We start from the raw sequence: 15,152 nt of genomic DNA, 5'->3' as shown, positions 1-15,152 counted from the left end.
CCTTGTAGAAGATGCAAGTGGGGCTGGAGAAGTGCGGGGGGAAGAGCAGGCAGGGGAAGGAATCTCGTGTCTGGTAATCTTTGAAGCCAGAGGTCATAGGAAAATAGAGAAGCATCAGGGCAGGAGAAAAATCCAGTGACAGAAAAGCATGAAGTCACAAATTACATTGCCATGCCTCCTCTTGGCCTCTCTCCAAACTGGTCCCGCAGGCCAATGCCAAGTGGAGACACAGTCATCTTGGGAACGACCGCAACCCCACGGCATCAGAGATATGTCCACTCTGGCACGAGCTCTGCAGACATTCAGGCTTCCTGCCAGTAAAAAAAAGGAGCAGCTCTGCCTCTGAAAGGAACAGAAATGTTTGTTCTTCACTGACATCTATTGACTGCAGTGTTTTAACTGCAAAGCTCCACGCAAGAATTAGGCATTCATTTCTTCAGGATGCTGCGGGGCTCAGAAGCAGAAGCAGGCTCTGAAGGGAATCAGACACAGGGGGAGGGGAACAGGTCTGTCTCTGGGTACCTAGGGCCAGTCCTGATGTACAGCCTGCTTATGAAGTCCTTCATTTCTGACTGCCAGTGTCTGCAAGGGTGTACCATGCCACCGAGAATCTACCAGCAGCCACAGTAGAGACAGGATGGGACAGATGAGGGCAGTCACATGTAAACAAATACTGATGCGTAGAAGTAATAAAAGCAGATTTCCCTTTTCTGCCTGCAAGGCCTTTCACTAAAACAAAGGGTAAGTGTAGTTTGTTGTTCTCTGTCATTTGTGACCTTGGTAAACTACTTAGACCTAGTCCAAGAGCCAGGTAGGTATCACTGTGCTGCTCAAACTGCAGTTAGTTGTGTAGCTACTGAAGAGGGATGAGGAATTTATCAGCCTACAGCGTTGCCTACCAGTGCTCAATGACACGGTGATAAAAACCTGGCAGTGTATGAAACATGTAAGAGCAAGAAGTAAACAGCAGCACGGCTCGCAGGCAGCCCACAGGTTTTTTTATAGTGAGAGCATGCAAAGACACAAGGATGTTGATACATTGATGTGGCAAGTCAGGATGAGGGCTCATTTGCAAGTCGTTGGAACCACTGCCCATAAAACCCATTCATACTCCAGTCTGGTGCAAGTGTAGCTCCAGCTCCTTGAAGAGAACACACGGCAGCATGCACAGAACTGAATGAATCCAAAGGTAGATCATGATAAACATTTTTAAGAAATCTTTAAGTTCATGAAGTCAAATGAATGAAGGTGTTTTATATTTCTCTAGATCAGATTACTCCATCCTGTTCTCAAGCTATATATATATATATATATATATCTGGTAGAACAAGTCTTACGAGGAGTGACTGAGGGAACTGGGGTTGTTGAGCCTGGAGAAAAGGAGGCTGAGGGGAGACCTTCTGGCTCTGTCCAAGTCCCTTGGAGGAGGGGGGAGAGAGGTGGGGGTGGGTCTGTTCAACCAAGGACCAAGGGACAGGAAAAGAGGAAATGGGCTCCAGTTGTGGCCAGGGCAGTTGAGATGGGATGTGAGGAGGAATTTCTTTGCTGAAAGGGTTCTGAGGCATTGGAAGGGGTTGCCCAGGGCAGTGGTGGAGTCCCCATCCCTGGAGGTGTTTAAAAGCAGTGTAGACATGGTGCTTAGGGACATAGTTTAGTGTTGCACTTGTCAGGGTTGGGTTGATGGTTGGACTCGTTGATCTGAAAGGTCTTTTCCAACCCCTCCGATTCTGTGATCAGGCTTCACCTAATCAATCACAACACGTCAGTTGGGCACTGTTGATCGGAAGGATCCACTGGTGATGTACCCCCTTCAAACTTAACTGTGTTGCTGTGGATAAGAAAAAAAAAGGTGGGAGAATAAAAGTAGTCAAACTCTTAAATGGGCTGTACAGGCAATAAAAAGTTGTGCAACTACAGCCTTAGTCTCTCCAGGGATGTAACTTTTCACTACCTTCACATATAACTTCAATACAAGAGTGACTATACTCACCCAGAAACTTTGTCTGCAAGAGTATGTGAACAAGCAGGACAAGCACACAATCTCTTCCAGAATATTCTCCCAACTTCCAACTACATTTTGTTCGAGAACTTCCCAAGCAATTTACCATTAGTATCTATGACCGATGGATGCCAACTCAGCTGATGTCATCATACTCTACCACTGTTCTCTGTGCACTTTTGCTCTATTTTCAATGAGTTTTTAAGATTAGATGTTAAACTCCTATTGGTAATAGTAATGCCGTGCCCTGCTCCTCACTGTGTCAGAGCTACACCGTGATATTTTAGAAGGAACTGTTGATATATATTGTGAAATATATTGTGAACTTGGGTATTTCCCATACAACAAATAGGAGGAAGAAACCAAGGTTCAGAACCAGGAGAACCATAACAGGTGTCAGACTTACAGAATCCATGGCCAAAGGCTGTTTTAAGCGTGCACAGGTTTATTAAATGTCTGTAAGTCATGCCCAGCTTTGGAAATCCATGAGTTGCAAATGTTTTAAGGCCACAGAAAAGTGGGAAAGCATTGCCCTGTCTCTCTTAGTTTTACAGATATCTAACACAAGTACCATCAGTCATCCTTCTCCCAAAGTGAAGAATTCTTACTTGGCTATTGCTCACACAGAACCCGATTCCCTCCTTTCAGCATCGCTTTTATCCTCCCACAAACCTTTTGAGTGCTACAACCTTTTTAACATGTAAGAAACAAAACATGTAGTATTCAAGATACATGCAAATCACTGATAGAATAATTACTATTATCCTTTTTGTTCTTTTCCTAATAATTCCTAAAATTCAGTTTGCTTTTTTTAACTGCTAGCACACATTCTAAACCAATAAATATTTTTCTGGATTATAACCCCTCGGTGGAAATGGATATTTTTTTTTTATATGTAACATTAGGATTGTTTTTCTATTAAGCTCATTTTATTATATATATCTATTCAGTTTCATTAGCCCAGCTCTTTACTAACCTGCATAATTTGGTATCATTGGCTCCACATTACTCACTGCTCATTTCCTTTAACATGGTTTTTATAAACAATTTTAAAAAATCCTTCCATCTGCAAAAATAAAATAACAGTAACCCTTTCAGGGGAATTGTTCTGTAGTACTACAGAGGTGGTGAGACAGCTATAGAATGGGACTGTTCCCAAATTTTTCTCTTTCCTCCAGTATCTCCAGCAGTAGGAAAGCTCTATCAAACAAGAGTCACATATATAAACCTATCTAGGATGAGAAGTGATGACAGAAAAATCTATCCAAGAATGAGAAACAAACCTGTTATCCAAGGATTTTTTGGATAAATGCATTAATGACAAGTTTTTTCTAACTCTTTTGTGCAAGAGGTTCATGCATAATAAAAGTGTTGTTCTTCCACTGGACATACCTTATGATTGCTCTTGTAACACTGACATTTAGGATAGTTAGTTCTGCTGGGTGTAACTAGACTCGTTTGGAGTTAATTCTGGAAACAGGAAATAAGTGTTTTAAGAGAATACTAATAAAAAATAATAAAAAATATAATTTTAAAAAAAAGCCTTCCCATATGGACTCTGGAAAAGCTAGTTACCTAATGTGTGCTCAAGGTTTAAAAGTATTAAGAACCTAAAATCACCAAGTATTATACAATCTCTCTGACCTCCAAAGATTGAGTTTTATATGATTCATATTGATTTGAACTAAGGTCAGAACACGTTGGATCACCCTACAGGAAATAGCTCAGAACTGGAAAGAAACATATATTGAATAGGCCAAAGATCAGGTAAAAATAAATGAATGGAGTCAGAAGTAGGTGAAGAGCTAACCCCTACCCCCTGTGCTGAAGTCAGCAAATGTAATGACAGTATGTTACTGTCTATCCTTCTCTCCTCTCCTCAACTCTCCTAGCAAGAGCCACCAAACGGCCAAAACCAGCACATATCTCAAGGCCTAACCAAAAGAGGAATTCTCTCCGAGAACAACCTGCCAAATAATTCTCAATAAATTCTGTTCAATTTACAAGATTATGCTCCTAGAGAAATACTCAGCTGGCTCTGACTGCTCAGAAAACAGAGAAATTAATCTTACTTTTCACAAACACGGGCACAAAGCACACGGTGCTGTGAAACCAGATATTTGAAAACATGGAACACAGGCAAGTGAAGAAGTTTATTTAAAAAGGTCATAGAATCATAGAATGGTTTGGGTTGGAAGGGACATTAAAGATCATCCAGTTCCAACCCCCCTGCCATCAGCAGGGACACCTTCCACTAGACCAGGTTGCTCAAAGCCTCATCCAACCTGGCCTTCAACACTTCCAGGGAGGAGCAGCCACAGCTTCTCTGGGCAACCTGTTCCAGTGTCTGACCACCCTCACAGTGAAGAATTTCTTCCTAATGTCTAATCTAAACCTCCCCTCTTCCAGTTTAAACCCATTTCCCCTTGTTCTATCACTACCTGGCCTTGTAAAAAGTCCTTCCCCAGCTTTCCTGTAGCCCCTTCAGGTACTGGGAGGCTGCTACAAGATCTCACTGGAGCCTTCTCTTTTCCAGGCTGAACAGCCCCAACTTTCTCTGCCTGTATACAAAACACTCCAGATTTGCCTCCAAGACCAGACCAAGATGAAGATTTTGAGTAACACTGTGTGCATATGATTAATTTCGGCATTAAATCTGTCTACCTTCATCAGGTATAACCCATTCGTGCGGCACATGAACATGGAATTGTATGATTTATAGAATACAAATTCAAGATAAATCACCCCATAACCATTCCCTACTCAGAAGACTAAAGAAAACAGTTTATTTCAAATTTCAGGTAATCAGCTGTTTTCATAATAGCTTATTATAAATTATTACATAGTTTACTTTTTTCAATTTCACAAAATTCTAATAAACCAGCCCACATCATCAAAGATCTTTTTTGGAATACACTAGGCAATGTGAAGTAAAAAACAAGTGCTTACATGACCAAAAGAGATTATTCCAAAATGAGCCCACTATAGCAAAAATGACCACTGGAATCTAGTCTGAGTGAACTACCAACCTGTAATGAAAGGCAATCATGGTGCCAGGATACTTATCAAAACAGCAGCCACCAGCAAACAATATTTATTGCACTTTTGAAGCTTGCCCAAGACCTGGGATTTCCCCTTCAAGGTGACTGTTAAGAGGTAGCCTCATTCTCTGCCCCTCTGTGACCCCTAAATCCTTCATCTGATTGAGGATCTTCTGTAAAATCAAAAGGAGTAATTAAGACATCTCTCATGCTACTTATAGTTTATAGGCTTTCCCTTGCCGTGTGGGCATTACAGATCTGAACTCTTCAGCCAGCAGATTGTGCATCTCCCACATCCTCAAAGAGACTTTATTTTGTAAACAGGCTCTAGAGCTCTTTGTTCTTCATATTCTTCCTATATGCCCAACGTAAGATCATACCACATTTTTCTAAACAAGAATTTGTCAAAGTGAAAACACTTATATATCAGCTACTATTTCTTTCTTCCCATTACCAACACTCATACAAAAGTGTTTTTGCATTTGTTTTGGACACATGTAGAAATTTGAGATAGAGACCCAGTGTATAATGCACGGCACATTCAGTAAGCAGCTGAAATATTAGAAGAGTTCCTGATTCAAACAGTAAGCTACAAACACTACTGCCAACTCTTATTTCTGTTATAATTGCACTTGTACTTTTGCTTTCTCTACCATAAAAAGAATGAGAATCTAGTTCATCACAGGTAGCTTGTTTAAAGCTATCTATTCACAGGAAGCTGTTCTTGAAATCAAAGTCTGAAACTTACTTGACAATGACAAGGTGAAGTAACTAAAAACTTGGCCAATTCTGTATGATGTTATCAAACCTGAATTGTTCATCCAATTCTGAAGCTTTACCACATAGTCTATAGAACTAAAATAATTCATCTACCTATACCAAAGTCCACAGCTCTGTCCAAAATGTGTCTCTCCAGCTATCAAAGTCCATGGGATTTATCCAGCAGAGAACCCTAAAACCTCACTGAAAGTAGATACTTAAATGGTAACTTAGAGCTGATCAGTACCATGAACTACTCACTTGTTAACCTTCCTACTGTAGATAGATGGGAAAAGAATTTCAGTTAAAAAATGGGCTTTGTAAAGTTAACCAACAGAGGGCAATATGACAAGAAACAGAAACAAAGACAGCCAAGAAACAAACAGAAACAAAATGACAAACCATTATTATTTACCCGTGTATCACAGGGTGGGTTTTTTTATTTCTTTAGCATAACTCAAGGTAGAACTTGACTCACTGATAAATACTAGGATTGAAAACTGATGTATATTTTTAGTATCAATTCTACAATTTTTTACAGATACCGAGTTCTTTAAATCAAGACACAGTAAAAATGTTCCATAAATACAAAACCATATGTAGACACCAGCTTTAAATTAACATGCTAAAAATAGTCTGAATATATATTTTATATAAACCTACAATCAACAGTTATCACAGTTTTGTTTTGTTGGTTTGTTTTGTTTTTTTACCTCTTTAAACAGCAGTTACTTTTTTTTTTTTTTACATACAATAAACAAACTTCTTTGTTGTTTACTGTTTTGTTTTGTTTTTTTTACTCACTAGTGGTTGTAATAAAGCCTTCATAGTAAGAAACTGAGTTTCTGCAAAGGAAAGATCTCAAAGTTAATGGGAAATTTCACTCCAAATTTGGCAAAGTATTTGGGTATGTTAATTTAAGCACTTTAGTAAAACCCAATATAAACAGATTCAAAGATAAGAGGCATAACTCCATTTAATTATTTATGAGCTTAAAACTGAATATATGCTTAAGTGCTTTTCTTAACTTATATTAATAATAACTGGTTTTACAGTAACAGAGCCATCTTTTAAAAGTACAGAAAGAAGTCTGATAGTTATTTCATACTCAACTTCTCCAGCATATGCTAAAACTCTTCCTTACTAGGGACAAATCCTATAAAAATCAAGTACACAACAACATCATATTGAATTTGATAGAGGAAATGTATACAAAATGGCCAAAGCCAACAGAAATTTTTTTTGGAAGTCTGAATTACAAATCCTCAGATGAGGCAAAATCATTGATCCTTGAAAATATTCAGATTATGAAATAAAGACACAACATTCCTGTAGGTGTAATGATTAAAAGTAGATTTACAGGACACTACCTTTTGTAGCATTCCTTCTATTGCACTTAAATGGCTTTAAAAAAAAAATAAATCATTAATATGATCAGGAGTATCAACACTTAATCAAAGTGGGACTTTAAACTAGAGGGAAACATCTTTTTAATGCTACTGCAAAGTAAAACTTCAAAGATAAGCCATCCTTTGGGATACAGACTTACTGAGAGAGGAAGAGAAGATGAAAAGCAGGATTTACCAACTGTGTTACTCTTTTTTCATTAGTTCTTATTTCCTCTCCTGCTGTTCTCATTTCACCCCTGTCTGCTGAATTCACTTCCATTTGCTTTCTTGCAGAGTTCACTTTTTCTAACAACAGGAATATGTGTTCTGCAAACTCCCGGACAGCTCCACAGCCACCATTGCTTTTACAAATGTAGCCAGCAGCCTTCTGAGCAACTGCACAAGAATCAGCAGGCACACCACTCATGCCAGCCTTCTTCAAGCACTCCACATCAGACTCCTCATTTCCTATCGAGAAAGATGACAAGACAAGGCAAAATATCACCAAAAAAAAAAAACCCCTGAGAAAAATCAACATTCTTCTGTGTGTGTATTAATCTGTTTTTTTTAAATTTGTATCCTCGTCACAACTTTCATCTCAGCAGCTCAACAGCACTTCACACACATGAGTCAGTTCCTGGAAAATCTTAGTGATACATGTGAATGCTGATGACACTTTACACAATCTTCATGCAACACAACAGTACTTCTAAGAGCAGTAAAATTATTTGAGGAACTGGATAAGTATTTGTGGGACTATACAATTAAGCTGTCACTGAAATATAATTTTGTACAGAATCACACGGCTTTCAGTTCTAATTCTAGTTCCTGTTTCAATTTCAGAATATAATCTATACAATATTCATCTGAAATGAAGCAAAACCAGTTCAAAATTGTGAGCTGTGACTGTATGCTTCTGTAATAACAAAAACTTTCCTAAATCTCACTATAAAAACAGCTAAGACTTCCCTTACCAAATTAACACACTGATTCATCAATGTGTCTAATATTTAGACTGTATCCTAACAAGTCTTAAAATACACATCTGCTTTTGGTGACTGTGTGCTGTACTTTGGAGGTCAATCCCATAAAGTCTATTGCATTAACAAAGAGCAAAGTGTTTTGAAGTTGAGCAGCACTATGAAGCTTGTATTTGTGTATCCTACACACAATTTTACTACCAAAAAAAAGGAACTGACCTAAGTAAGCAACTTCTTTCCAGCTCAAACCCATGTCTTTTTGCCACTCCTCCAGGACTTGTAATTTATTTGTTGCACTAACTTTTGCTATACATCCCAGCTGCATGGCTGACAGTGTTTTTGAACAGTCTCTTTCAGAGATGAGTCGAACCTATGAAAATAAAGTCAAGTGAGCATAAATTCTATACACAAAGAAATAAGACATGTAAGTTGATTTATTAAAAAAAACCAAACCCAAACAGTAGAAGTATTGCTCATAGAAACTCTCTCAGGTATCAGAAAAGCACTGAATAACTGGTTTCTTCAATCAAAACTCAGAGCAGAAGTGATTACCATCCAAACCCACATTACAGTCTTGAAGTTGCTTTGAGAAAGTGAAATACTATTCTGTAGGTTTCCCTGAGGTTCAAAAAAAGTAATTTACATTTGTCTTTTTAAATGCAACCCGTGCCAAATAAAATACTGGATATCACAGCACAGTGGCATGATGACTATCTACTGCAATATCACCTAATTCAGCCACAGTAGTGAATAAGAGAATTCCCAAGGAAGATTTCTGTAATATTTGTAGAAGTAAAATATTATGAAGCATCTCCCATTACTCCTCTACCTAATAACATTATTTTACTTACAGTAAGAATTCAGAGCATCAACAGAACACAAAATAGATTGAAGTGGTACAGTACATTCATTTTCAGAAGTTAATTCCAAATTTGAAATTTCAGAAACGATGTTCAAGGTAAGTTAAAACCAGAAGACTGGTGCCACAGGATTTTTTAAAAATCATCAGACACAACTCCTCCAAGTTTTCTGTTGAAGCTATGGACAAGTTTATCTTCTCTTATTGCTTTTAAATACTAACAAATACTTGGCACTGATTTTAAGTACAGAATGAACAGGAATGGTACAAAAAGCAAGAGTATATCAGCAACATATATAAGAAATATATAAACTGTAGCACAAAGACCAGGAGTTTTTTAATGGAAGATTCCAAGTCACAGCAAGTATGTAAATAATTGATAATTAAAACAATTATTTCAAGCTTCCTCCCCCTTTTGCCTCAAAGAAAATGAAGCTGAGGGAGTTTTGAAAAACCATCTACTCCATTTCACTGCCCCAAGGCAGCAACAGTTGCATCAATGTATGTCATGAATGTCTTGTCTAACTCGTTACAAAAAAATCCTGCAACAGAAACTCCAAAAATGTATCTGGAGAAGTCTCCTTGGGGTATGGCTACACCTCTTGTCTTATCTGTGCCTATCTCTATCTGCAACAGAACTGAGTTAAGGCTCTTTGAAAGCAGTTTAAATCTGTACTTAGTTCTTATGTCCAAAAATTCTTCCAGCTACATCTAAGGCAGCAGCACAGACAGAAAATAGCCAAGTGGCTAATTTTACATAAATGCAAACAAATATTCAAATCAGCAGTAATTATAACCAATAATAATAATAGTATTTAAAGCAGCCATGTTACAATCTGTGTTGTTTCAGGTTTTGATTTACACTGAATTCTTACAACTTCAAAGCACATAAGTTATGTTTAAAACAACTGCGCAGACAAAAAAGTGTTTTGGGTTTGATTTCCCCTCTTTGCAACAATCATGGGTGATCTAGGATGAACCAACTGATTTCTTCCTTTTCTATAGCCAAGAGGTCACAACATATCCCTGCTTGGTAAAGCTGACTGCTAATTAATGAGTGTCTAGTATGACTGGTGCTGGCAAAACACTATAAATATTTCTTCCCACATTTTTCCAGGACAAAAAGAGAAAGATACTATAGCTACTACGAATGTAGTGGTTATTTTCCTCTAAGGGATCAGAGAACAACATTTATCCCAACCCTGAACCAATGTATTATGCTACTCCATCACAAGTACTCTGAAGAAACTTCTATATGCTGCAGGGTTTGAGAATCTTTTAACGTTCAGGTTACATCAGACATAAAGCCTCATACTTCAGAACAACTCTTACCTGGATTCCTCTTTTCTTCAATAGATCAATACCAACCATATCTCTATAATCGTAGGAGACCATTTCCTTCTGATCTTCTGTCACATAAATACGACCATTTGTCAGGCATCCATCAACACTGCAAACCAATAGCTTCACCTCTTTTAACGGCTCTTTGCCAAAATATCCAAAGCTAGACAAAGAAGTTATCTTTTTAGGATGGAAGTTTTTGTACACTCGAAAACCAAATATTTCAAATACAATTGTAATCTTCAGACAGAAGAATCAGCTTTGAAATTCTTTTTTTCTAATGTCTTTCCTCACAGTAGTCACTCTCCAGATATATCCTACCTCTTCAAAGGAAAAAAAAAAAAGAATGATCCAAAAGACAGCACAGTTATGTTATCCATTTAAAAATCAGGATGAGATTTATTTACTTAGCATAAGAGATTATGTTCTGTAGCATTTATTTGGGAAAAAAACAAAATGGAGTAAAGGATGAAAAAGGCACAGAAAACTTATTCCATTCCCTCCCATTACTTCCTTATAGAGGTGTAGAGTAGCTGCAAAGAAAAGGCAGCTGGCAAGACGTAATCAGCTCATGCCTTTTGCATGAACACTCTCAGTCATCTGCACCAGTAAATGTGGCCCAGACCACAAAAGCCTAAGAAAACTCAGCTGGAAAAGCCAGAGATGATGCCAACACATTGCTATGGTATAGTGGGGCTCACACTTTCCCCCAAGCTGAATTAAAAAAACCCCCCAAAAAACCCCCACAATAAAAACCCCAAACATGTAGCAAAGGCAATTCAGATGATTTCAGCAGAGATAGGAAAAAATGATTAGTGGAAATAAAATTGTCCAATTATATTTGATCTTGCTGACTTACATTACATATTCACATGACCATATTTTGAAACAATGAATGATATCAAAGAAATAAAGGAATAAAAAAATGCTTTTACCTCAATACTCTCTGCTCTGCAATGGGCCAGTCAATGTCTATATCAATATCCACGCTGTGCTCTGCGCGCATTTCATAGTAGGCCATTTTACCACCCTAAATATAAGAGAACCCATCAAAATTTTCTGCTTGGGTTAATACAAACACAAAATTGTACAATTCAGTTCCATGTAATGAAAGACAAGTATCTGGTTACACAGTGGTCACCCTAGCTTATATATCAGTGAACCATCAGTAATGATGTTTTTGCCAGTGACACAGAACCAAGCATTTGAAACAACTTTCTAAGGGCAATTAGTTAGTAAGTATATCCATTTTACAACTAGAGAAAGCATGCAAGAAAGATGTTTTATGCATTATAGTCATTATGTCACACTGGTTTCACTAGGTCTTTTAGTGCAGTAAAATAGTAATACCTTTAGCATTTACTTATCAAGAATATGCTTTTTTTTTTGTTTGGTATCTACACAAAGACTTAATTTCAATTGGAAAAATATCTGCCACAGGCCAATGTAATTAAAAAAAACCTAAAAGCCCTGATCCTCAGAGAATTAGTGGCCCAACCTTCATAAAAATGTAGAATTCAAGACAATTGTACTATCCAGATCAATGCTTGCAAGTCTACGCAGCACTAGCTGGCACTGCATGGGTCTGTGCAAACTATAGTGACCTAAAGCTAGTATCTCACTAGCATTAATGACATCTGGAAAAGAGAGAAATAAGAACCTACACTAGCAACATATTCCCATAAGAGATATAGAAATATCTACACTGGGTTTTTTTTCAGTTCTGCTGACAAATACTGGAAATTATTTGTAAGACCGAGAACTTGTCTTGCATGAGAAAACTAAGAGACTATACTTGTAGACAAACAAAAAGAAAGCTGAAGTAAATAAAGTTGTTGTGCACTACTACACTGGGATGTAAATATGAAGAAAGGGAAAAAGATCATTTAAGTTATAGTACAAAATTGGCATAAGGCAAAACTGTCTAAGAATACAAGTTTATACATTTATATGAGAAGCCTACACTGCATGAAGGTCAGTTTCACACCCTTAGTAACACTAAAATGAATTATATAGAATGCACTTACATACTGGTGAACTGATGTGAAACTCAATATCCTACTGTTTTAGGTTTATATTATTTGTATAAATTTGTTTGTTGTGGAGGATGTTGTTACTGGAACTGCCTTAGCTACAAACAATAAGCAAACTGTCCCGAGATCAAAGTGCTGTTACTTCATGCTGACTGCATCAGAAATAGAAATGCATTATTGAATCCTCTATTGCAAGAGTAAAAGATGTATTATTCTAAAGAGCATGGAAAAGAGAAGCACAAACCTGCAAGTAGCCTTTCTCAATTAAATGTCTCTTGGCAAAATAAAATGAGCCATTTTCATACAGCTCCCCAGGCCAATCTTGCCTCCGGTACCTTTTTGCTGGATTCAGGTTTTGGGGTTCTGTCATTTTGTTTTCTGTTAATAGATAAAAATGACAAAATAAGTTTTCCAGAATCCCTGTTCAGAGTCACTTAACTTCCTTTAAATAGCTCTCTGTTGAAAAACTAAGGACATAATTCAGTCACCAACTTACTTCATTACTGCATCTTGTTGCTGAGCTTTATAAAGAGTCACTGAACTAATTGCTCTTTCTTGGAACTGTGGATAATGAACTGCATTTCTAGCAGTGGAAAAGGCAAATTTTCATTCCAACTTAAAAAAAACCCCAAAAACCAAAAAACCCTGAGGGGTCATCAGCTCCAAAACTGGTTACTAAAAGGAGTAGGGGGAACATTCTTCTAGACTGCCTTGCCAATATGAAAGAAATACTACACTCCTTCCATACTCTGTCTCCTAGTACATGACAGGAAGGGGTTTAACCTGCAGAGAGGGTAAACACAAAACAAACCATGCAGTTACCTACACCTAAAGCCAGGAATGCACTGAATGAATTCCAAGAGCTGAGAGCACTAACTTGAAATCTGGAAGGTTAAAAAAAAGAAAGAAACTGTGCCTCTGAAAACATCTTGGCACTTCCCTCAAGTACTTCTTATTTAAGGATACACTTTATATTAACTTTTCATAAGTGGTTTAATCAGTGTCCACAAGTAAACAAACAGTGGGGAACAATGAGAATGTTCAAGTTATCTGTTTATTCTAAACAAAGGCCTGACTTTTACTCCAACTTATCTCTAACATCAGGCTTCATTTATTTCACATGCTCTTTTATAGCATGATGCTTTGTAAACTCATATAAAATGCTTCAGATGAATTTTTTTTAATCTCAATGGAATAATTGTAATGTCTGGGTAACATTCATTTTTTAAAAATAAAATAAAGATGTGGCACTATCTGCACTAACCATTTTGAGAAAAAGCAGCAAACATTTCTGCTTTAATCACAGAAACAAAACCAACACCGATAATGTGCAGAAGAGTTCTCTGTACAAGAACAAAAGGTACTTCTATAGCTACAAGGTACAAGCTTAATTTGTGAGTAGAGAGTTCAGTCTTTAGTCATCTTGGCAACTGTAGCCGAGAGGCATATTTTCTCACAGAAAAATAGTCATATTCTTCTCACAGTATGAGCTAATTAACATGAGTTCAGTCCTCATGACTCAAAGGCAGTTTGCAGTTTGACATAAGTCGGCAGCCAAATTAGCAGGCTGAAGCAAACCCTAAGTCTCCAGGCTAAGAGGTTGCCATCCCATCTTCATTAGGTCTTTACCTCACATTATTTGTCATTTGTTAGCTACTGCATAATAAGAACAAACGCTTTCCTAGTTAAGACAGGACCTCAGTGTCACGTCTACATACACATGAATACCCACCAAGCAGAAGTTAACATGTGAAGTTTTTGGGAGCTAGATTGTGAGCCTCGACAAGTTAACAACATTTTAATTTTCAATACCTTATCACTCCTACAAAACAATTACAGAAAGGCTGAGCAATGATCAGTAATATCAAAACAGAACTACTTAAAAAGAATTTCTAAGTCATCTCACACCTCTCCAAGAACTCAGTCCCTGCCTGATGTAATGTAAATACCATGGGAATGAAAATAAACCATTTGAAAAGAAAACATATTAATTATAACTGTAACCAGAAACAGGTAAGAATTACCTCCTTTTTTTACCTCGCTCCATCTAAATTGATGTCGTCTGACAACAGAAAAGACAGAATCAAACCCCTCCTTCTGGATCAGATCTGCCACTTTTATAAGATCACTGGGATGTAAACAGGGAGATGTTGCTTGAATATTTCCTACGATATCAACCTCTAAAGAAAAACAAACAAACAATTATGAAACAATGAATATTCTTAATACACACAACTACAAAGTGTGGTATGAGTTGATGACAAAAAAAAAGAAGAATCTTTCTAGTTTTTATGATAAACCACCACAATTTACTAAAGGCTTTCCTTATTTTTGTAAATAACAAATGCATCATTCCTCTGAGGCTACAACATAAAAGCTCAACATATTTCATTACTGGTTTACCATGATGATGATTAAGAAACTCTCTGATAGCTTCTAGAGAAGTTGAGGAATCCTGAGATACTTCGGGGCTTCTGCGATGAACTTGAGCACCAAACTGCTTTGCAACCTTCTCAATTTCATCGTGGTCTGTAGAAACCCAGATACTGTTGGCAGACAGTGACAGAAATTAATATAAAGAATAAATCCCATCATTGTTGACTTGCCTGCCATGATCTAACCTGAACAACACCCTGGTTTATATACACATTACACCTTGCAATGGAAGGAACTAGTTCTTATATTTGCAGTAGTAAAACTACCCGTCAGACCAACAAGTAACTTTTAACAATAGGGATTAAACACACACATT

At 37.3% G+C, this 15,152-nt stretch overlaps 1 protein-coding gene across 1 annotated transcript; it reads right to left on the bottom strand.

The window, feature by feature from the left end:
- Positions 1-7,383: 7,383 nt before the first annotated feature.
- CMAS (cytidine monophosphate N-acetylneuraminic acid synthetase) lies at positions 7,384-14,952 on the bottom strand (the record flags this gene model as incomplete). The annotated part of the gene is made up of 7 exons (XM_010163346.2): positions 14,804-14,952; positions 14,425-14,580; positions 12,645-12,778; positions 11,303-11,397; positions 10,359-10,530; positions 8,387-8,537; positions 7,384-7,655 (listed from the first exon to the last, which is right to left on the bottom strand). Coding segments are annotated over exons 3-7 (816 nt in total), but the record flags the coding sequence as incomplete, so codon positions are not given.
- Positions 14,953-15,152: the final 200 nt, after the last annotated feature.

Source organism: Antrostomus carolinensis, unplaced genomic scaffold, assembly GCF_000700745.2.
Source record: "Antrostomus carolinensis isolate BGI_N321 unplaced genomic scaffold, ASM70074v2 scaffold49072, whole genome shotgun sequence".
In the NCBI taxonomy this organism is placed as follows: domain Eukaryota; kingdom Metazoa; phylum Chordata; class Aves; order Caprimulgiformes; family Caprimulgidae; genus Antrostomus; species Antrostomus carolinensis.
The sequence above is the reverse complement of the archived record's forward strand: the minus strand, read 5'-3'. Positions and strand labels throughout refer to the sequence as shown.